This window comes from Zeugodacus cucurbitae, chromosome 5, assembly GCF_028554725.1.
Source record: "Zeugodacus cucurbitae isolate PBARC_wt_2022May chromosome 5, idZeuCucr1.2, whole genome shotgun sequence".
Lineage (NCBI taxonomy): Eukaryota > Metazoa > Arthropoda > Insecta > Diptera > Tephritidae > Zeugodacus > Zeugodacus cucurbitae.
Window position 1 is genome coordinate 54,433,622 of NC_071670.1, and position 23,669 is coordinate 54,457,290.

Here is a 23,669-nt window from a genome sequence, read left to right on the forward strand (position 1 = left end):
TAATTGGATATAAGTTTACCAGAGTACACTAAAGTGTATTATAAGTTCCTTAACTTAAATTTCATAATAAAAAGGTCAACTTATATTTTCAGTGTTCTCAAAGATCTTCGAAATATACTTTGGGAATTTATTGGTCTCATTATTTTGTTTTCCAAAGTTTTAGTCGGTAGTAATAGGTTTCTTCGTTATTTGCAAAATTTTAGAGAGTATCGAATTCCTTTCTTTATTTTGTGAAGAATTGCTTTCAACGCTAAATTATATTTTTTGGTATACCTTAACTTCGATCGGCGTCCATGGTTATAATCGGCTTTTAAAAAAATTCTAAGTTCCCCAAAACAATGGTCTTATCGATTTTTGGATATTTTGGATGACCCTAACATGTAGTATATGCAATAATTACAGTTAGAATGTTTACATCGCTGTAATATTTTAAAGTCACTCTAAACAATATTAGGTGTGGGTATAGATAGATAACAATAAATTATTTTATCCATTGGGGGCGTTATGTGGCATTAGAAACTTAAACTAAATTATGCTTTCATTTGAAAAAGAAAATTTCGTAATTTATGTATAATTTGGTCGATAAATCTAGAAGGTTTATTTTTTCAGAAAAAATTCTTTTTCGATAATCATAAAAATTATGTTTTTGTTGTATGTTGTATGCTTGTCTACATATGTAAATATGTCTTTGGTGGTCTACATGTCAAAATATTTATATAAATATGTATGTATTTACATATGAATGTAAATACTCATAAATATGTCAATAAATTTGAAAGCATATGCAACACAAAACGATCTCAAATTAATATTAAATATGCGTAGGAACAAACATGCATATTGCATAGAAAGCGAAAGAACTCTTGCGGGGTGAAAAAGGGAGGAAACGCGATAAACGCGTGGTAATCTTTCCAATCGATTTATTGTTGTGTTGCTCTACAACAGGAAATACGAGTACATGTTTAGAAGACAATTCTTATTTTACGTTTGTGAGTTCTTAATGTTCTTACCATAAGGTAACCATTTGCCGGACAATAACCACAGAGGTACAGAGGTGGCGCAACAGGTAGAATCAGAGATTTTTTGTTTCTTCGTTTGTAGTTTGTGCAGTTCAACCTTTCAAAGGCGACTGCATTTCCTGTCCACTGCACACAGTTTAACACTGAGCATCACTCCATTTAACTGCTAGTCATCTGGCATAGCTGTCAGCGGCAAGTGGTGAATGCTAAGTCATCGATTTGAGACATAATCAAGCTTTAGATGACAGTGTAGGCATCAATGTTGATTGATAAAAAGCAAGAAGCAAACGAAAAAAAGTGTGTCTTTCTATGCAACCGCGCAACATAATGAAGATGTAAATTAAATTTAGTTGGAAAAAAATCTGTGCGAGCGGCGTAAGAATTGACAGTGATGTAGTACAATCATAAGTAAAATGTAGGCTTGCGCGGAAATCGTTAAAAAATTATAGGTTATGAGATGTTGCTAGATGATGCACTGGTTGCTTTTTGTCTAAGTAACTTCGTTGCTGTGGTTCTTATATTAGAAAGACAATGTTTCATGTGTGAATGAGGTGGAGTGACATATTTTAGTATACATCATTTGCAAAATCATGGAATGAATAGATCATCTAGAGATTTATTGCTATTCATGGTCCTTCTCAGAATACTAATCTTTCTTTCTAACAAAACATAAAGAATCTGTTTACAAAATATGTTGACTTCCTTAGAGAGATGTTGCTTTTTAAAGGCCAGGAAGTATCTTCTGTAGAGGCGGTAGTTCATCGTTTAATTTTTTTTCAAAAGCCTTGGGTAAGTTTGATCGCTTTTATAGATATTTCGATCAACTGTAAATCTGTGTTTGTGGTGCCGTATATTCGGATCAGCTTACTAATGTTCCAGGGGTCTCTCGGTCGTAATCCTTACCATTTTTTACCATTCTTTGTTCATATTGTTATTTAACGGAGTCACGTAGTAAATCTTCAAATTAATTTTAAAGAATATTGTTTTTGTTGTTGTATTCTTCATGTTTTTTGGAAATTTATGTATTCATTGAAAAACATATTGATGTCGTATACCTTCCCCAAAGTAAGACAATAAAGTACACAGCTCATTAAGCAAAAAAATATATAGTCAACCTGAGTTTATCATATTTTCAAGAATATGTGCCGAGTTAAAGCTTTATATCGTACGATTGTGTAATCACATATCACAGCTCATCCATCATCTGCTTTATGTATTGTGTTTATTTCATTATATACAATTTCTGATAAGATGCATATACATACGTACATACTTCACTTATGTAGTAAAAATATCAAATAATTACCGTTATATGCAAAGATATTACAAATATATATGTCATAGTCTGCTTTATTTTGCAGTTTTCATTTTTAACCCTCTAATTGCTTTTTAATGCTGTTTTCACACGGCACATGCGTCAATACGCAGATTTTTGCTCAAGTGCGCGACCTATTAATACGCATAAAAATTATATAATTTGCGCGATCATTTGAGTTTATTCTAAAATAATTTCTTGACATGTATTTTTCCGTATTTGCTCTGACTTTGCTGCAATTACGTATGTACATATGTATGTATGTATGTATATGTATTTATACATAGTGTACATATGCTGCATGTTTGTGTTTTCATATTGACGTTAGCGCGCTGGCAAGTGTAGCGCGTTTTAATTTAATCTATGCTAATATTTTCTGCTTGATACAGACATGATAAATAATTAAGTTTTTATTTCTGCTTCTTATCGAATGCCAGCACAATGCCAGCTACAGTGTGTCATTTTGAACAATTATGCTATCATAAAATTGTATGAAATACATATGTTTCATGGAATATATAAGTTCAATAATGAAATATAAAACTTAATTTTAGTTTTAAAATTTTAATGATTAATTTGAAAAACAAAATGAAATAAAATATAGAGTTGAACTTCCCTAACTCGAATCATCATAATCCACAAAAAAAACTACGAGTTGAGAGACTTATAGAAGTCTTTGTGACATGATTTATGCAATCCATAGCTCGCCTCCTACATGTCGTAGGGACTCTTTTAAAATTCTGCCTCGATAGAAAAATTATAAATTTTGTATTATGTCTTGGTCGAAAAGTTCGATTTATGTAAAGAAATTTGTATGAAATGTGGCTTCTATTGCCAATTCAAGAATTCGAGTTAGGGAAGTTTGAGCTATGAAAGTTCCACTGTAGTTTAAATTGTTTTTACTCCAATAATAAATTAATTTCTAATATAACATTTTTTTCTTTCTATTTATAAAATTCATATCAGAATTCGAATATTCTAATCTTTTTCCCTTTTTTCGAAACATTTCCGTCCGTTGAATTCGTCTATGTTTTATACTATTTAAATACTTGTTTTATGAAAAGTAAAGAAATTCAGGAACATAATCTTATTCAGACGAAAACTTCAAAAGTAGTGAAAACTATTATTAAAAAAGTCTACTACGACTCGCTTATAGCTTTAAAAACGAAATTCCACTTATACGAAACTTTTCTTTTAATTTTTTAAATATTTGACCATTTTTCATGTGAATTCATCCCACTGTGCAACCAATGCAGAATGATAATAGAATTAAGAAAAAACTCATAATAATTGTCGCATTGCTTATTGTTTGCGCTGTAGCTTCATAAAACATACAAACGTTGTTTACTTTTTGATTCAGCTAAATTATTAAGGTGAAAGGAAATACAAAAAATTTTGCACATGAGCTCACGCGCTTTTCTTATCGGTGAAGCATTAATTTTTGCCGCTGTTGATTGGCGTAGATGTGGGATGCTTTATTGCCGATTTTTTTTTAAATTCATTATCAGCACAAAATGCCAAATCACATTAGGGATTAAGAATCTAGTAGTAGTAGCTAAAATGTTTTACGGTTATAAAATGTGACTTAGAACAGATAAAAGATGAAATAATTTTTGGACTAAAAATAAATTTAAATTTACTCACTTATTATCCTTTGATTTATTTGCTGTTGTTAAATGATAATAATAGTGCGTTATTCAGTTAGATTTATGGTGGGACAAATTTGCAAATCATTATGAAAATAAATGAAGGAGTAAAAAATAGATTTTTTTAAATTTTTATTTTTAAAAATAATGAAAATAGATATACAGTTGAACTTCCATAACTCGAAGTCTTGAACTCTTAAATGGCAATAGAAGTGAAATTTCATACAAATACCTTTCGTAACTCAGAAAGAAGTCTCTCTAACTCAAAGTTTTTTCGTGAATTATGGTGTTTCGAGTTAGGGAAGTTCAACTGTAGTTCTTTTCATTTATTGCACATTTTCGCATATACTACTCGTATGTACAAAAATAACTTTATATTTACCAAGTTCACAAATTAGTCATGCTTTCTAATTAATTTACCCCTTAGCAGTTTTACTTTCCAAACTTTTTGAAAATTCGAAAGTTGTAATGAGTTGTCACAAAACAAAAAGAAAGTTTGTCATTTGTATGTTTGCTTGCAATTTTCAAAAAATCAAGTGTATTAATATTTAAATAATTAGTAATGCAAGCATTTTGAAAGTAATGCTGATAATCTGAAATTTTCATAATCTGACACCATTCAAGATATACTCTCTCTCTATAAGAGTTAAATTTATTATTTTTCTTATAAGATTCAAAAAAATCCAATTATCATTGTGAAAAATTGCTCAATGATGCATTTCTTTTAGCACTTCAATATCTACTTAAATTCACACATACAAGGTACACATGCATCCATATACATATATATTTCTGAATATTTTCTATTTTTACATGCACTTGGCAAAGTTCGCCAAATAATTTGGCGGCGACAAATGTCAATAACAGTTGCAACACACAAATTTTATTTCTGATTATTTTGCAACTCACGTGTCAATGCTAAAATTAAGCATCTAATTGCATACATGCATACATACTTACATATAGCTACATTTACATATGATTGAAGTGCAAATGCAACATTTATAAATGGACTTTGATATTACGATGCTGCCAAGAAAATAACTTTGTGAAATTTGAATAAAAAAACAAAATTTCGAAATATTAGCTTCGAGGTACTCTCACTAAAAGTATTTAGATTATTATATGTATGTATTTCTCAGTAGTCTATGTTATCTCACTTCTACAGGCTATCGACCTATACCGACAGATTTAGCACATAAAATTTCGCAATTAGTTCCACGGGTGTCAGGGTTTTTAAATAAGTTCAAGTGAGATTATTCAGCACTAAAAATAAATAGTCGAAAACATATAAAAAACACTTTGGTGTACAGCATATACTGAGTGAATTTAGATTTTTTGTTGTGTTGTGCAAAATGTTGGCAGAGATAGTGTACAAGTGGTAAATTCTATAGAAAAGTAATCAAATGAATTCTTCTTGGGTCTTCTTGAGTTCGTAGAAAATGTAGTGCTTCGTAATCGCTTATAATAGCTTTGTTCTATTAGCCATTTCTCTGATAGCTCTATATGAGACCTGCTTTTCTATAAAAAAAAAATTTAAGAAAAAGGAGTACAGAGATTATGAGGATATTGCTTTAAAGTGTCATATTATAGCTCTCTAAAATTTTATACCAGTATTTATGATTTATACCAGTTGTTTGTTCTATTTGTCACTTTCTAAAACCTATAGTAATTCAATAAAACTAATATTTTTTATGAAAAGCGCAAAATTATTCACTCTTCCACTTTTTCCAAACCCCAATGAAGAAAACTAGATTATCTGGCTTTGTTGCAAACACATATACAAATGTGTGTTACATAAACATTGAGTACGTAATGCGTCTGTGAGCAATCGGTAAATTAAAAATTAAGCAAATAGTGTTGCCTGCCAATAAAAATAACAACAACAACATTTTCTATTCGAAATTGCGTTGTTGCACACGCATACGCAAACGCATTAGGAGACAAGCACACAAATAGAACCACTCGTATAGCCGGTGAATTGGTGAATAGGTGAATTGTTCACTGCAAGCAAAGGAGGTCAACAAAGACACACAAAAAAGTAAAAAAATAAAATAAAATTCGTACAAAAAACACAACCCCTCGCGTTGAACATTTGAACTGTCGATTGTGGCTTATCTGTGGGTTACGCGTTCATGCTACATATATATACATATGTATGTACTTGTGTTTTTGTGGTAACTTAATTGTCAGAGTCGTAGAATTATTTGTACAGAAAAGGAATGTTAATTCTATACATATTAAAAATAATGCAGGTGTTTTTGAGATTTTAATCTAATACCAATATATCGCTCATTTACTTGAATAGTGTCACAACTCAAAAAAGTCGATTTTTCAGGAGAGCGATTTAAAGTTTTCAATTGTTTCTTATTTAGCAAATATCGAAAAATGCCATCAGTTTATTGACAAATCTAGTGGCCTGTAATATATTAAATACAATGTTGAGCATAAATGGACCAAATAGAGTGTACTAATGATTTTTCTTGGGCATTAGTGTGACACACTTTGAATTATGACGTTATTTGTGAAAAATATAAATCAATTTCGCCGTCATAAGTCAAATGTGTCGTGTTTTTGCTGAAAAAAGCAATATGAAAAATTTAATTTATTCTTCATCAATATCGTTGTAATATAAAATGTGTCGTTCTTTCTGAAAATAAAACCAAATTCACCTTTTCACAATATGTGTTGGAACACTAAATATGTCGTTATTTCGTAAAAAAATTATAACTAATTCTAGCACAACAGATAAGTGTCGTTGTTATTGTGGTTAAAAACTAATGCAACATAACAAGTTTAACAACGGCACATTCTTATTTCACGGTTTATTTTCCTACGCATCGGAATGAAATTTGTATACAATATGGACGATGATATTGGGCACATTTCTGCATACTCAACTCAAAAATCGTGTTTTTTGAGTTAAGACGCTATTCAAGTAAATGAGCGATATGCTCTACTTAATGGCAGCTGATGTTTCAATACTCAGAAGATTTCTGTTATGATCATATTGATATGGGTTGTACGACAATGCAGTAGTTTAACTCCTCGCAATAGATAAATCCTCAAAATTGATTAATATTCAAGGCGAAAAAAAGATTTCGTAGAATTTTTAGAGTTGACTCTTCGTTTTCCGGAATCATGAAAAAAGCTTTCACATATAATGTAAGCTCGATAGCTTTACACTTTTACATATTAGTTTCTCTGTTTGCTTGAACCATGGTATTAAGACTCAATTTCAAGCAGAATAATACTGTAGCTTCAGAGTAACATTATCTAGTAAACTACTTAAGATTTTCGAAAAAGGTGATTCAAGATAGGTTTAGTATTCCACTTTTTGTAAATATAAGAAAATCATATCGAGAATTTTGGTCCTTTATTCCTTACTCCATAATTCTAAATTCGAAAAAAAGCTTAGATCTAGGGATCCCACATTATTTTTCATCCTGATATTGTGGTAAAATCACAAAAACTAAAAAAATATTAGACTATGTTTTAAAAGGTCTCCGAAATATTAACATCTTTGTAGGGATCTATATCTATAGTCCTTCAAAGTATTGGAGAAAAATCTCGGGAACTTCATTTGGTACAATTATGATTTTCGATTTTTTAATATACTCTCATATTCTATATATATTTTTGAAACTTTCTCTGTCTCTCTGTTTTAAATAAGGTCATTCGTCATTCAGATTTCTTGATTCTAATTTTAATATTTAGAATATGACAGAAATTCTATGTAGTGAAACCCCCACTTGCACTGTAATGAATGCCATAAATATTTCAAAATTCCATAAATATTCACATATGTGTGTACTTAGTAATATGCTTGTATGTGTAAAATTTCGCACTCACACAATGTCACATGTGTTATACGCATGTGTACGCTGGTGCTTGTGGTGTTGGTTGGGCCCATTTGAAAGAATTTATGCGGTCGTCGAACATATTTACGAGCACGAGTTTGTCGGCTGTTAACAACACAGGTGACGGCGTTTGTTGTTGTTATTGTATTTACTTTTTTTATTTTTAAATGCACATTACATTGCATATGTAGGCTGTTGTTGCACCTGAAAATTGACATGCTATGACACTAAACAACATACAAAATACACTAAAACATTAAAACAACAAAAAAGAAACAACAATAAAATGACAATAAATTAGCAACAACAACAACACAGAAAGGTAGAAAATCACTGCAGCAGATGTAATTTAATTTTAGCAAACAAGTGCAATTGTACAGTGGAAAAATGTTTATATGTATATTATATACATATGTACATACGTATGTCTAGTAATTTCTCGCGCTGCTAGCGGCTGATTTACGTTGCGAGCATAAAATTCAATTAACAACAAAACAAACAACAACAACATCGTAAATGTATTGCATAGATACAAATTTGTTGATGAGCCACATAAATAACCGTTGCCCCGCGCCAACATTGCCGGCAGTCAAGCGCAGTTTGCATTGTGTGGGTCTCAGCCATTGTACGCCCCCCGGTTGAGTGAATTTTTCTCTGCTTCTTCTACTTTTTTGTGCACATTTTTAATTGTTTGCTTTAATTTTTCGCTCAATCGATGGCAGTTAGCTTTATCTCACTCTCTCCCTCTCATTTTTATGCACTTTTATTAATAGCTGCGTTTTAAGCAGATTCTCTGCTAATGCCAAAGGAAAAGATTTAATTGAATCTGACGCGGCTAAGCTAAGCTAAACGTGCGCTTTTTAATATGTTGTTGTTGTTGTTTTTTTTCGTTTGCAGCTCTAAGTTTAATGAGTTGCTCTCGTCTATCTATGCTCTTATCTAGTTAATGGCTGCAACGCTTAATTGTTTTGCGGCATGTTGCATGTGCTTTACACATGTGTATGAACATTTATGTATTTATATATGTAAAGAAACGTGCTTTGTATCTAAAACTGAGTAGTATTTAATTATATTTGTAGCACCTGTGGCACACTTTCGTTTTCGATTTGCCGCAAGCATGCTACCATATAGTAGTTTTGTGTAAACAGCACTTTTCACCAAAAAATTTCCAGCAGCATTTTTCTATGCTTATTTGTAGCCATTTGTTAAGCATAATTACTACACTAAATGATTGTGCTTAGCGATTTTAATGAACTTTAAAGTGAAACTGTTATGGTTGTGGGTGTAATTGTGGAAAGTCATGTGTATAGAATTGTCAAAAGTTAAAAATAATAATAATAATAATGACACTATTTCACTTGAAAGTTCGCTTAATTTTATCTTAATATCTATCTACATTAATAAAATACAAATATTAAATGATTAATGAGTGCTCTCACTCTAGATCACTTGAGTTCAAAAGTAAAATGGGCAGATCGCTTAAATTATTTCAGTACATCAATATTTCTATCTCACAAATATAAAAATAAACATATACTTCGCCCAAGTTCTTATAAATTGTATCTCGAATACCTATCTAAAATTTCACCAAGATCGGTGGAGTAGTTCTTATGAAATCTTCACAATTAGCTTCGTATGCAAAATTTTGAGAGAAAAACGCGTTTAAAGATTTGCGTTGCATAAAACTGTTCTTGAGAGCGCGAATTCTCCACAATATATATGAAACCCATGTATTGACTTAAAATAGAATATTCGAAGACTACTTCTCAATTTAGTTATAGTTTTGTACTAAGAAACCATTTTTGTTTTATGCCGAAGACACTTAGACAACTTATATGTTGATCCAAAGCAGATTTGGATGCTCTTTTCTTATTACTTCCTCATCTCTATCCATCTGCATTGTCTATAAAAGTGTATATCATAGTTATTTTCTTTAATTTGTAATCAAAAAGCATTAGGTTCGTTCGCCCAATAATTATTCACAAAGCAAATGTGTGCAAGGTGTGCACTACAATGACTAGAATATATTTTTTAAATTCGATATGTTACCAAGAAAGGTCATGCTGAAAGATGGACTATATACATTTAGACGAAAGCACGGTCTGTTAGTCAAAAAAACTCGGTCGTTTGTAGCATTTCGTCGGTGACTCAGTGATCATCATGTAGATAAGAATTTACACCGATGAGTAGGATCAGTCTACTAAATCGAGGTGAGAAAGTTTGCATCACGCCCAGTATTGCTGTACCACGGTCTAGTAAAGATTTCAATAAGGCATAATAAACTTATTGGGGTTAGATGCCTTATCAACCTCAAGCTACTGCAGGCATTGAAACATTCTCCGAAAAATAAATTTATTATTGTTCATTATTCTGCACATATTCTGTAAAATATTTACATTTAAATTTACTCTCAACGATTTAAATTATGAATCCTACAAAATATGTCATTCGACACCAGTATTACTTCACCGCACATAAACATACAACAAATATTCAAATGTGTTACCGCCGAGTTGGAAATTTCTTTAGTCTGCGTTGCATCATTTCTTGCCACCCATTAGCGGTGGCTGTCACAGTTTGTGGCAACACATGTCGCCATGATTCGCACAGATGGAAGCTGTTGACCCAACAAGTGGCTGCTGTGCTCATATCTCACTTCTAAAATAGAAAATGTGTGTGCATTCAAGCGAGTATTCGCTTACATTCTGATGCATGCGAGAAGGTTCTAACAAAAAAAAAAACGCCTTAATTACATTGACTTGACTTCCTGGGTGTGCGGTTCGCATGCTGCGTTGTTGTTTTGTGTTGCATATTCCACAAATCTTTGCGACAATTTTGCCTATTTGCGTTTTGTTTTTATGTGTGGCGGGTTCATTATTTGTATTTGTGTGATAGTTGTGGAGTTGTATATAAACATTTGTGCATGCTTTCCACGAAATTCTGACTGGGTTCAACATATGAATATAAATAAAAAGTGGCAAAAAAATATGGTGTGCAGTTAGAGGTTCCTTGGAAAACAGTTTAGAAGGCATGTATTTTGGAGACTAGAAGCATTTACATCACTTAGTAGAAAGGACAAAATTAGACCTTCAAAGAGCTCAATGGAGAAACGTAGTTATTTTTAAGAGCTTTTGAATAATTTTCATTATAGCTTTGCCATAGAGCTAGTCAACTTTTTTTCTTATATTTAAAGGTGCGTCTTCCTACAACCATTGATTTTGCCGCGAATATGATTTGTAAAAGTGTATTTGAAGACTTCAGTACTTCATTTATCTATGTATATCTGTTGAGTTTGTTTTCGGGATGAGCATTGCTGAATATACTACTCCCTACCCTGAGTTTCTTCACCAGCGGTTACAAAACTAACCCACAGTTCTTTGTTATAGTATTAGAGAAAGATCGAGATAGTCCTCGCGTTGCAGCAGCCCGTATATTTCATTAATATCGAAAGTCTACATTCCAGGCTGATATTTAACTCTACTCACAGATGCTCCGTTCTTTACTTCTTGGGTTGACTTGGGGATCGCTTACGGAAAATCACATTTTCGGGCATCTGAAAATTTAAGCGTAAGTTCGAACTGAGAAGAAATCGATCCTTTAACATAGTGCCTCAAACCTATTGGTTAAGCTACCACGTGCATTCGTCATCTAATCGAAGATGAGGCTCATTCTTAATTTAAATTTCTTATTCGAACCTGAAATGCATGTGCTAGGAAGCTGTATCATACATTAACACCCATACTGTAATTTTTAATCCATTCATAATCTTAGTCGTCTTAACACCTTCTGCATAATGTTAACGCTGCATTTATTATTCAAAGTTCAAGCTGAGTTTTCATTACTTCATATTCACACATCTTCATTCATTGCCCATTCACGCTTTCCAGCACCAACTTGGTGGCGCACCTATTGCCTAACGCTTGCATGTCCTTAGAGTAACCATTTCAGCCAACCAAGCCTGCAGTGTGTTACAACAAAACCCACTTGACTTCTTAAGGACTCCCTCTCTACATATCAGCGCCATTGTAGACGAAAGCTTATGAAGCGTATAAGATTGCCATATAGTTGTTCAAACATATAAAACGTCATATTTATTTGTTGTTGTTGCCGTTCTGCTACATAATTAATTTGTTGTTGCGTTTCAGATTTTCTCCTTTTGCTTCCTGCACATATGCAGGCACCGAGAGTAGCCTAGCGCTTGACGCTAGCTGTCCACTTGTGGGTCCAATTGCCTTTCCACCCATTCGACAGCCTCCTGTTGTTGTTGTTGTGCCTACAACGTGCACAAAGGACAACCGCCATGAAGTATGCAATTAGCATGCAAACACTCGCGCACAACTCGCATCACAGCACAGCAACATCGTGGCATTTGCAACGTTGCAACATTGTTGCGCAAGTGCAAGTGTACTTGCCGGTAATTGAAGTGGGAGTTACTTTTGTTGTCTGCAATGTATACAATTATGTTGTTGTTTTTCTTCCTTACGTGAGCAATGGTTAATTTTATTGCAACGCATAGTCATAATTTTGCGACGTTATCAGAAGTTTATCTTTGAATTGAATTGAGGAAGTATGTACATATGTATGGTTTTATATGTGTTTCCATGCACTTGAAGTCTTGCAAACTTTGAAGTGTCTGCAGTTGTTGCAAATTCTATGTTTGAACCTCCTTGAAGTCCTCGCTGTTGGGCAACCACTTCCTTCACAAAAAAATCATTAAAATATATATTCTACTTGCATAAAAGTTTCCTACATACTTTATCATGTTTCTATACAAACATATGTATATATGTCTATATGCAGCTCTTTGTAATTGCCGTTCGATCGATCGGCCTTCGATTGCATTGCTGCTCTATGCTTGAACTTTTGTCCTCTTTGGTGTCTTTAGTGTAGTTTAGCAGTTAAGTACTTAACTTAGTTGGTCGGCTTGCCGGGGGGTAATTTCATTGCGATTGCTTCATTTTGATTGGATGCTCTGGTTGCTGGACTCTTCGGCGTTTTTATGACTTTCATGTATTTTATTTTATTTTATTTGCCTTTAAAAATGTGCACAACATAATTTAGGTTTATTTGCTGCAATACCAGCACCGATTATGCCGATATGACGTTTATTTTTACGAGCTATATGTGCTACATACTATACCATATCTGTCTTTATGCCTTGTAAGAAATTTTTGTGTAAAAATGTAAGTCAGGAAATGTGAGGAACGATAATGATTTTGAATCAAATAGGGCTCAATATAAAGTCTTCCTACTGTAGATTAAAAATAAAGCTCCAGTAATTAGAGTTAAAGGGTTACATGGGTTTCGAGGGTTCAAAAAATCGATTTTTTTAAATTTTATCCATTCCGTCCATCCGAATAATAGTCTCGGAGAGGTGTGCGCCTGATTTGGATCAAAACTTTAAACGCGTTTTTCTCGGAACCGTATTTTCAAAGTTTATCAAAAACAACTCAACCGATCTTGATGAAATTTTGCACAGTTGTTCGAGATATAATTTACTCGTGCTTGAACGAAGGATTTTTTCTTTTTACAATTACAACTATTTACTTTTTTGTCTTTCCTTCGTTCAAGCACGAGTTTATGGTCTTACCTAAAACACTTATTTTTGATTTTTCATTTTGGAAGATCGTGTCAGGAGTTATGCTGACAACGCGGACGCATTTTTTCCGAGAGGTCTCCGGAAATGACGTCCCTAGGAGGAGTTTTACGCGACAAAACCCATGTAGCCCCTTAAACAATGTGTTAAAACAGTTTCCGAAGAATTTCCGACAAAATCAATAAAAAAGGAAGGTAATAGAGTACGTAGTAGATATTCCTAATTTAGTTCAATTTATCGGTTAAACAATGGTGTTATTTTGTTAATTCGTTGAATTACGTGACTTTAAATAGGAAAACACATTTCTCTACTTAAAAGAAAAATAGTTTGTATCAAATATTTTAATTTTGAATGTCAAAGCCAAAATTCACTTAAAAATTTTAAAACAGGTATTTATTTATTTTATTAAATAATGATTAAACATACTTTACTAAAAAATCAGATACATAAAAAGTTGAATTTTTGGCATTTAAATTTTTATTTTCATTTAACAAGTTTGTATTATTTCCCACTGGGTACTTCCGTAACTTGCTCTAAAATCACTACCATAATTTTGCTTCATGGTCGAGAAGCAATTTCATTGATTGGAAAAAAGTGAAATTATGGGGTTAGTGTGTTATCAGTGTGGTGCAATGATTGTATGTTCTTATGTGGTTAGAGGACAACGAGGACAAGTCCAATCGTTAAAGTGGTTATTACAAGAAGTATGCTCGCCTCTGAGGGCGCGCTTAAAATAGAAATGCTTGCTTTGCAAAATAGTGTAATTTTTTGTATCACAAAGGGTTTTTTTAGATCTGAATGTTGTATGGTAACTTTTGTTTTTGTATTTAGCTTTATTGTAATTTTGTGATTCAAAAAATTAATTCTGAAAAGGGTCTTTAAAATGAAGTGAAACATAAACTGTCTTATGACAAAATCCACTTTGTCTGTACGAGTGTTTTAAGGAGGTTTCGAGAGATCTCCCGCAAGATCAAAGCATATATTTTGCATTCCCAATATAATTGTATTGCTACGGGTAGATGATAGATGATGATGATGTATATGCTCTCTCATCTGGTCTTCTGGATCAAATGATGTTATCGATTTTATTTTGTTCTTTATAGCATTTTTAGTGATTTCAGAAAATACATTTTACTGCTGCTTTCAGCTTTTTTTATTTACTCTTCTCTTTCACTTAAATCGGTTATATGAGCTTGAGTGTCATTAACCAGATCAACCCAACCGACCTTTAATTGATTTAAAAACCTACTGAAAAGTATTTTTTTTTTGTAAATTTAGAACTAATCTAATTGGTTTCACGATTTGTAATACTTAAATGAATAGGCAATAGGTCAACCAACACACACTTAATGGAAAATCAATTTATAGGGTTTCCTCAAATTAAATTAATGGATTAATAGTAGTGATTTAGTGTTTGTCACTTAAATACACAAGTTAAGCCAGAGCAATGGGTGCATTACCTTGCGATGATGGCAATAAAATGGTACACTTACATACATGCATGAGTGCACATTTCGAGCCCCAAGCGCTGTTTTCCAAGCAACAGGCTTCAGTTGCGAGCAAGTGAAAATGCTTGAAAAAGGGTGAAATTTTTTCCAGGTTAAATACCGGCCGACAAATGGTGCAGAAAACGAAAGAAAAAACAAAAAATCAGATAAACCACAAAACAAAAACAAAAGCAATAAAATGAAGAATCTTCAATTGTCACTGAAATAAATAAAAAACTAACAGAGTAGCCATACCTAAAAAATATCGATGAACAAATGAGACTATAGTGAAGCAAAGTTAAAAAAAATAACAAAAAAACAACAACAAAAGCAATAGTAATGTTAATTTCTTTTTTTTTCTTATTTGACCACAAAACTAATAGAAAAACCAAAAGCAATAACAAAGTATTGACCAATTGTGGTGAAGTGTTGGACCTACTGCATATAACGGTAACTTTGGTAAAAGCAAGTGGCCTTAAGTAAAGCAAAAAAGCAACTGAAAAAACAAACATAAAGCACACTAAAGTACAAAAACCACTTTGAATTGTTGTTGTCATGCGCGGTGTGCCCACAAAGAACTGACCCAATGCATTACCGCAGTCAAAATAAAAGGTTGAAGTGCCAACAAAACGGTGCAAACACTACAACATCAAGAACCGAAACAGCAACTGCAACAACACTAACAACAACTGCCGCTACTAACAACAATGCAACAAATTTGAATTTCTCACTGCTGACAGTTGGCTTCTTGTTGACAATTGAAGTATTTGCCTGTTCTTTGCTCTTCTTCAATCACCTGCATAAGCTACAAACAACAGCAGCAACAGCAACAACAGCATAAACTATTACAGTTAAATTTTTTAGGGCGATTTTCTCAACAAGTGATCAGCGGTCAGTTGGGTGTTGAGTGTGGAATGTGCCGGGTTGAAGGTGATTGAGAGCAGTCGCCGCAGTCGCCATTGTGTCACACACACCTTCTCGTATATGCCACACAAGTATGTCACGGCAGCTGAAGCGAATTATTTGCATATTTCCTCGATAAGGCTTCCGACAAAGTGAATTTGGCTTAGTTTTTTGAAGCGCGAAATGCTAAGAATTCCTTTGCTTCTTCTAAAGTGAAAAGCGACAGCATTTATGTGCTCTAACGTGGAATTCGAGGTATGTGGCTATGTAGAAAATTAAAATTTCAAACTCTGCATGAAGCATGGCGGTTAGTACTCATGTTGATATTTTGCAAATTCAATCAGCTCCATTTATACATATCAGTTCCATATAATCTTTATCTTCGATGTAAGATATGGATTAATCCGTTTGTTGCTTCTTCCACAATTCATTACAAATTTATAAAAGCCATGCATGCCACAATGCTTGAAATGAAACACAGTTCTTGAGGATCTATCATTCACAGTCCTGAATTTCATAAATGTTAGTCTTAGGAGTGTCGTTTCGATTGTGTCTCGCTAATGTCAGAAAAATTTGCGAGAATTATTTTTCTTTCAAGATGAGTAGTGTAATCTCCGATAAATTCTTTGAGATTTGTAATTTCTGGAACAAAGTCCTTTGTTAGATTTAGTTGAATCTGTTCCAAATATACTAACGGTTTTTTTACTAAAAGGTTTTTTTTAATCTTCAACAAATACTAATTTAAATTCTGGTTACATTCTAATCTTTCGAATTGCATATGGGCTAACATTTCTTTTTATACCCTGAACAGGGTATATTAAGTTTGTCATGAAGTTTGTAACACCCGAAGGAAGCGTCGGAGTCCCTATAAAGTATATATATAAATGATCAGTATGTTGAACTGAGTCAAATTAGCCATATCCGTCTGTCTGTCTGTATATATACGAACTATTTCTTCAGTTTTTAAGATATCGTTTTGAAATTTTGCAGATTTTATTTTCTCTTCAAGAAATTGTCGGAACCGATATCGGACTACTATATCATATAGCTGCCATACAAACTGAACGATCGGAATCAATGACTTGTATGGAAAACTTCCGCATTTTACTACATATCATCACGAAATTTGGTGTGAGTTATTGCTCATAGAAATAATTTAATCTCCGAAAAAATTGTTCAGATCGGTTCACTATAGCATACAGCTGCCATACAAACTGAACTATCGGAATCAATGACTTGTATGGAAAACTTTTCTTTGCACCTGCACCTGTGAAGGGTATATTAGCCTTGTTTTTTACTAAAATATTTCAATTTGTATGTTATATTAAAAACACATTGACGAAACAGAATTATCTGCAGCTTGCCGAAAGTTTCTTTTAGACTTTCCAAGCAGATCAGAGGCACATTTAATCTATACGAGTTTTATGGCTTGTGAGACTGCCTGAGAAATTCTTATATTTTCAAAAATTTTATTGACGTTATAAAATCAGTAATATGCACTTATTGCTGTAAATATTCCGACAATATTTTTTTCTTAGCGCGAGACATTTCTGTGGCTAATGAATTTGCTTGCACTTGAATAATACAAGTACATTATATACTCATGTAATTATTGGTTATTAGTTCAAAATCTAGAAATACATACTCGTACATATCGCATATATCAAAATATGTAAACTCTTACATTGGCCATAAAACATATGACTGATCATGCACATTTGAGAGACTAAATTTTGACATTGATGATTTTAGAAGAATTGAATTTTTCATTTTATCAAAGAAATACGGCGCATATATTTCAACTGGATGCCTGAGACCAATATCATCCTCCCAATCATTTTCAAGGCCGGAAAACACTGCCCGACGACTCTTAACAAGTTTTCTGGGACTGAACATTTTAATACAACGGCTATGTAGTAATATTATGAGGACTGATACCGTCTTCATGTTATTGAAAGGTGATCTATCAAACTTAAAAACTTAATTACTTATGATAGAATATAAAAATCGGACAATGGCAGATGAAATAAGTAACAACGATTTCTAGACGTCATTACCATTTGTTGCTTACATTACCGAACACGTTATGTGTTGGATAATGGCGAGTGAGATACGTTTAATATTTTGCGAACTTTCTTGATACTTACAGTAGAGAAATCTCTTCAGAACATTTACAAAAGATAATATTCTTTAAATTCTTAAAGTACGGAACGTATTCAGCATCATTTCGAAACAAGTTAGAGGCATTACCGGGGCTATTTAATCAGTCAAGAGTGACTCGTAAAAATGTATAAATTTAATCTATTGATCTTTCACTTAATTTACAGTTCTTTAGCAAATTTGGTTTACTCCTTTAACACTTTTTCATCAAGCAAACATCATTCTAGGACTCTGAAGAATCTCACTTACAGGCAGACTGTTTTTGAAACTTCAACTGTCAAGTCGTTGTGTTCTAGAGTGAGATCTTTGAATTTAGCAGCACTAATTTTATAATTTGAAATTAATATTCTCATTTTGTTATGACTTCTTTGCTAATTATGTTGTTTCTGTCTACTCAAAAGATGTGTTTTCTCAACGCTGGAGAGGTTGTAGGCAGAGAGATTGTTGGATAATCTGTAAATTTTAAATTTCTCACGTCTTGGCTGTATGATATTCTTACACTGCTATATATAATAGTGATAATAGCTAAATTTTGAGTATAACTTTTGATAGGTAAAATACTCGTAGAAACGGACCAAAAATGAAATTAGTATTTTATAACAATTTTACTTTAAAGTGCTACTTATAATTTGACCAAAGCTGTGAGCATGCTAAAAAGGCAGCAAGAAGTTCACTTATAGATAGCAAAAATACCTAAAACCTTAAAAATCAGTAACTAAAAGCTGGGATTTCATTAGTTACATCAATAACGGCATGGATTAAAACGTGAAATTTGAGTTATCAGCATTTTGTTGTTATCAAAAACTAACTTACATTTTTCAGTATTTAACTACTTAAGCAATTAATTTTGACTAAGTACATTCGTAAACACAGAAGTCAGAGTTTCAATGGCAGCACAGTCTACAAATACTCTGCCTTCCACTACAAACTTCCTGCACATCGTTCACTTTAAAAATAAACAAAAACAAAAATAAATTTAGAAAAAAATATAACTTTTAAATAATAAACGTCAATTCTAAAGGTTAATGAGCGCAACCCTCCGAGCGACACAAACAACAACACGGCCAAAGTGGACATTTTAATCCGCGCACGGGTATTAATGTGTATTAGGAGCACAGAGACGAGTTGAGCAAAATGAATCGTTTACGCACGCAAAAATTCAAAGTAAATGCGGAAAATACCAGCAACAACAATAACAACATCAACAATGAGAATAACAATGGTGGCGGCAGCAATAACAACAATGTGAGTGGTTTACTACCAACGAGCAGTCTGCTCAATAAGCTAACGAAGCGTTACTCCACGCTCAGCCATCGCATTACACGGCGTCACCATGCTGGCCGCAAAGGCAGTTCGCCACAGAAAGTCGCCTCAGGCAGTTACGATATGACCGGCGCGCATTCAGATGATCATCGCTTGGAAATCGGTGCACCGGTGCTGATATCCACTACAACACTGGATGCGGATCGCTTTGATGTGAGTGAGGAGCGCCTACGTCAGATTGGTGGTGGCATCGCGGCCACGAGCACTATGGTGCGTACGATTAATGTGCACTCTTCGCCACAAATGCCGTCGTCGGGAAGTGAGACGGAGGTCTATGCCGATGCCTTGAGTACACCGCCAGTCGTCGATGAACCAGCTGAACCGGCTGGTGTTGAAGAGGAGGAGCAGTACGAGCTGGCATCGGCGGGCACACCAAAAATCGCAGCCGAACCAGCAGTGTCAGAGGCTGATCTCAATGCGCGTCTTTTATTGAAATTACCTATATTTCCTGTGCCAGAGATGGACACGCAAAATGTGTCATCCACAACCACATCGGCCGAATCACCGGCAAGCAGTGTGGAACAGCGCACTGTTGCTGCGGCTGCCATTGAAAAGGTGTTGTCACCATGCAAACCGCGCGTACCGACGCCACCACCCAAATTGCGTCGTCGTCAACACTCGAAATCGGCGCAGAATCTACATCGTGCCGAGATGAAGATCTTTCTCGAGAAGACGCCATCCATGACTTTGGATATGAGTTTGACGACAGCAGATCTCGATAACTGTCGCGACTTACCACGCTTACCGGAACTCTTCGGCGTCAGCAAGTGTAGTCTTGCGCCCAGCGATTACGAGGAAAATGACGCAGATAAGGAGAACTCATCTCCATCAGTGGAGTTGTCACCGCCACAATGTAAAAGTGATCCGAATACACCCATGTGCGCGGAGCAAAAAGTGTGTGGCTATTTGTCGCAACAGCTGCACTTCAAGAGCGTCGACTCATTGGATATGCGTAACACGAATGGCAAGCGGCGCAGTGTTGTCTTCTCCAGCAACACTTCGATCAATCAGCATGGCTCCAAGAACAGTCTGACGAGCCACGCCAGCACCATTGAAGAGTTCGATTTGAAGTCTGTGAGCTGCCAAAGCCTGAATGCGCAAAGTCTGTTTGTCTCAATTGACGAACTCAACGAAATTACGCGTCAAATTAACGAGTCCGAGGAGTTCAATGAGGATATCGATTTAGAGTATTGCCAACACCGTGACAACCTAAAGCCCAGCGAACGTCGTATTACGCTTTTGAAGAATAAGAACTCGCGTCTTATCAATTTTAATAATAATAAAGAGAAGTTTAAAAAGGGTTGGCATGGCGTAAAGCACTGGATTGGCGAGGAGAGCACCAAGTTGAAGGAAGTGGTGCAGAAGCAGGCGAATTTGCAACGTGTCGCCACCTCTAAGCTCAGTCTGAACAACTCCGAGTGCCGTCAGTCGCCATCTGTGCACGGTAGTGTGATGTTGCGTGGTGGTGAAAGTCGTGTGGGCCTCCCGGTGCTGCGAGACAGTGACACCAGTGTCGTCAGTATAAATCTGCAGCAGTCACAAGGTGCCACGTCTGCGTTTGTGAGCACTGATGATTTGGTGGATGGCAGTGGTGTTGGAGATGTCAGTGGTAATACAGAGAATGAGGAAGACTTGGAGTCGTCATTTACGCAAAGACCGGCTGATGAGACACCAACCGTCGCGAAATTATTGGAGGTAAGTAGGGTGACGAAAGCAAGAAATTCGAGACTTTTTTTATAAATTAATATCAATGCGGCATAAACGTTTGATTTACTTAAACTGTGGAGTAATGTTAGAAGGGTTTTGAGCATATTTATTAACAATTTATGGGTCTGAAATTGAATTCTTCTTCCAGAGCTCGCGATTGTGGTTTCCAAGCTTATTTTATATGTACATTATTCATTCTCATTATTCTCATATATTTAAATTTTTTGTTGCTTCCTGCCTACTTTCAGGGCCAAAATGGCTTCGAAGAATTGCGACGCTATGTGAAACAAGGGGGTGACTTCGGAAAGGAGCTCGTAATGATACTACAAGAAAGGTAGGCTGGTTAATGTTTTATTCTCATGCAAGACATTTTCAAACAAATATAAATTCTACTCCCACAGAGTTGAGTCTGAGACCTTATACTCAAAATCTCTCTCGAAAATGGCCAACAAATTGAACAAAGCCTGTCGTGAACTGCCCGGCAGCATAGCCGATGCTTGGCGTGGTGTTGCTACCGAAATGGAGAATCGCAGTGACATCCATCGCCAGTTGTCGGCATCGCTCACAGATGAAATTGTCAAACCACTCAAGAATATAATCGATGCACATCACAAAACCCGGAAGTCGGTGAGTAACAGGAATGAAATATTTTTTCAACTCGACATTGGACTAACTCACTCTCTCTTTCGCACCAAAAATAGGTTGAGAGCAATGTGGATAAGGCCGCACGCACACTAGCCGAGTGGCGCGTCAGCGAGTCCAAAGCCAAGAAATCTTCACACACTGCGGCACGCGAAAATGAGAAACTACAGGATGCACTGCTGGATGTGCGAATACAGAAATCACCATCCATAGCACTACTACACCAAGGCCCCAATAAGCTAGCAGCCGAGAAGGAAATCAGATCCGCTGAAAAGGATTGCGCCAAATTGGATAGCAAACGCAAGAAGGCCGAGGAGGCGGTCAAACGCGCCGATGTCGAATACTATACGCTCTGCATACGCGCCGAACGCGCACGCGTCGACTGGGAGATGGCCGTGTTGCGCGGCTCCTCACTGCTGCAGAATATCGAAAATCAGCGTTTGGTTAATATGAAGAATTTCATTGCCAACTACTCGCGTCTCACATCAAATATGAACCCCATTTTGGATGGTTTAATGCAACGTCTGCAACCGCAAGTCGACGCCTGCAATGTGCTGAAAGATATGCAGGTGGTCAAGAATATACGCCGCAATTCTGAGGGTCCCAGCGAACAATTGCTGCCGGACTTCTATTGTGAACACACCACATTGGCTATGAATCGAGAGCGACGCAAGCATGCGCTTATCAAGCTGTTGCAGTTGGTCAAGGCGGATTTGGAACGTGAGCGTCGCTCGCGCAATGGACTAAAGGGACTTTCGCAGTCGCTGAACAATCAGGAGAATCAAAATATCACCGACAAGTTGTATCATGTAAGTTGGCTCGGTATTGATTTTAACTCGCATTTTATATTACTAATCCCGAGAAATCTCGAGAATATAATCTTAGCTTAGCACTTACAGTTCGAGCTAATTTTTAGAATCCCTTTGAAAGACCGTTTGCCTTGTCTGACCGCTGAAATATTTGTGCGATGCCTTTGTTAGTGAAATTAGAAACTCAAGCCTTAAGTTTGTTTATCCTTTGGTCTAACTGATAACGGGATGTTTACCGATATATATTGCATGACATTCGGGTCAATTACACCTAAAACTGTAAGACATGTCGGTCAATGATTTAAAAATATAACAAAAATTATGTATTGGTCGAGCTCTTATATTAGATTCTCAATCAGTTTTAATATTAGGTAAGGATCCGGTATCGTCCGCGTTAAAAATCCATGTCTCATTAACTATTCGACCAATTTTAACCAGTTTGATGCCTAGCCTTCGAAATTGTCTGACGCAAATTTTAAAAATATTAATAAAAGGTCCACAACTCTGCCATCCACATAAGATTCTTCGCTCTACCAAGAGCTTCGAGCTTCAAAGAGGAAGAAACTTACTTATCCCTCACCTAAAAAGTCGAAGTCAGACCATATATTTTCCAGATATACCGAATAAATGGACCTCCGTAATGACTTTAAACATAAAATGTCGATCAATTCAAAAGACATAATCCAGACAATAATTTCATCTAGTACTAAATATGAGAATGTGTGGGTAAGTCCTTCTCCGGGACTTCAACATAATGAGTTCCGGCCTTGCTATTCAACACCTGGCGTATGTGATAAATGATTATGATATCAAAAACGTGCTTTCTTGGTTGACAATTCCGCACTTCAACAAAAGTTTGTCTTTTGCAACATTTTTTCATCCAAAAATATTACAGGCATCCGCTAATATTTCGCACGTCTAGTAACTAAAGTAACTTGGTAGAGTGTCGAACGTTAGGCCCACATATATATTTTCAAAAAATTAATAATCAAACTTAATTATCTTAACATTTTTACAGATACGATCGATGCTGACCTATTTGGAAGGGGCACGCTTCAAATTGCATTCAGCACTATTGGAATTGGATCACAAGCCCAGATCGTCACATCCACTAGCACAACATATACAGGTTTGAGTAACACAATTGCAATTATTATTAACAACAAAATTACAATAATTTTTCCGCTTCATCTCACCCAACA

At 35.0% G+C, this 23,669-nt stretch overlaps 1 protein-coding gene across 8 annotated transcripts in view; it reads left to right on the plus strand.

Moving 5' to 3' along the window:
- LOC105208996 (SH3 and F-BAR domain-containing protein DDB_G0274695) overlaps positions 1-23,669 on the plus strand; it is a 101,817-nt gene that overhangs the window by 76,582 nt on the left and 1,566 nt on the right. For 4 of the 8 annotated variants that reach the window (XM_011179127.3, XM_011179129.3, XM_011179128.3 and 1 more), the window contains 4 exons: positions 21,265-21,350; positions 21,418-21,643; positions 21,718-22,467; positions 23,486-23,596. In XM_011179127.3, the coding sequence (XP_011177429.1) occupies positions 21,265-21,350; positions 21,418-21,643; positions 21,718-22,467; positions 23,486-23,596 (1,173 nt within the window). Of the gene's footprint in view, positions 1-15,306; positions 16,082-19,007; positions 21,005-21,264; positions 21,351-21,417; positions 21,644-21,717; positions 22,468-23,485; positions 23,597-23,669 lie in introns of those variants that run through there. The other 4 variants (XM_011179125.3, XM_054231575.1, XM_054231576.1 and 1 more) reach the window with 2 other exon arrangements.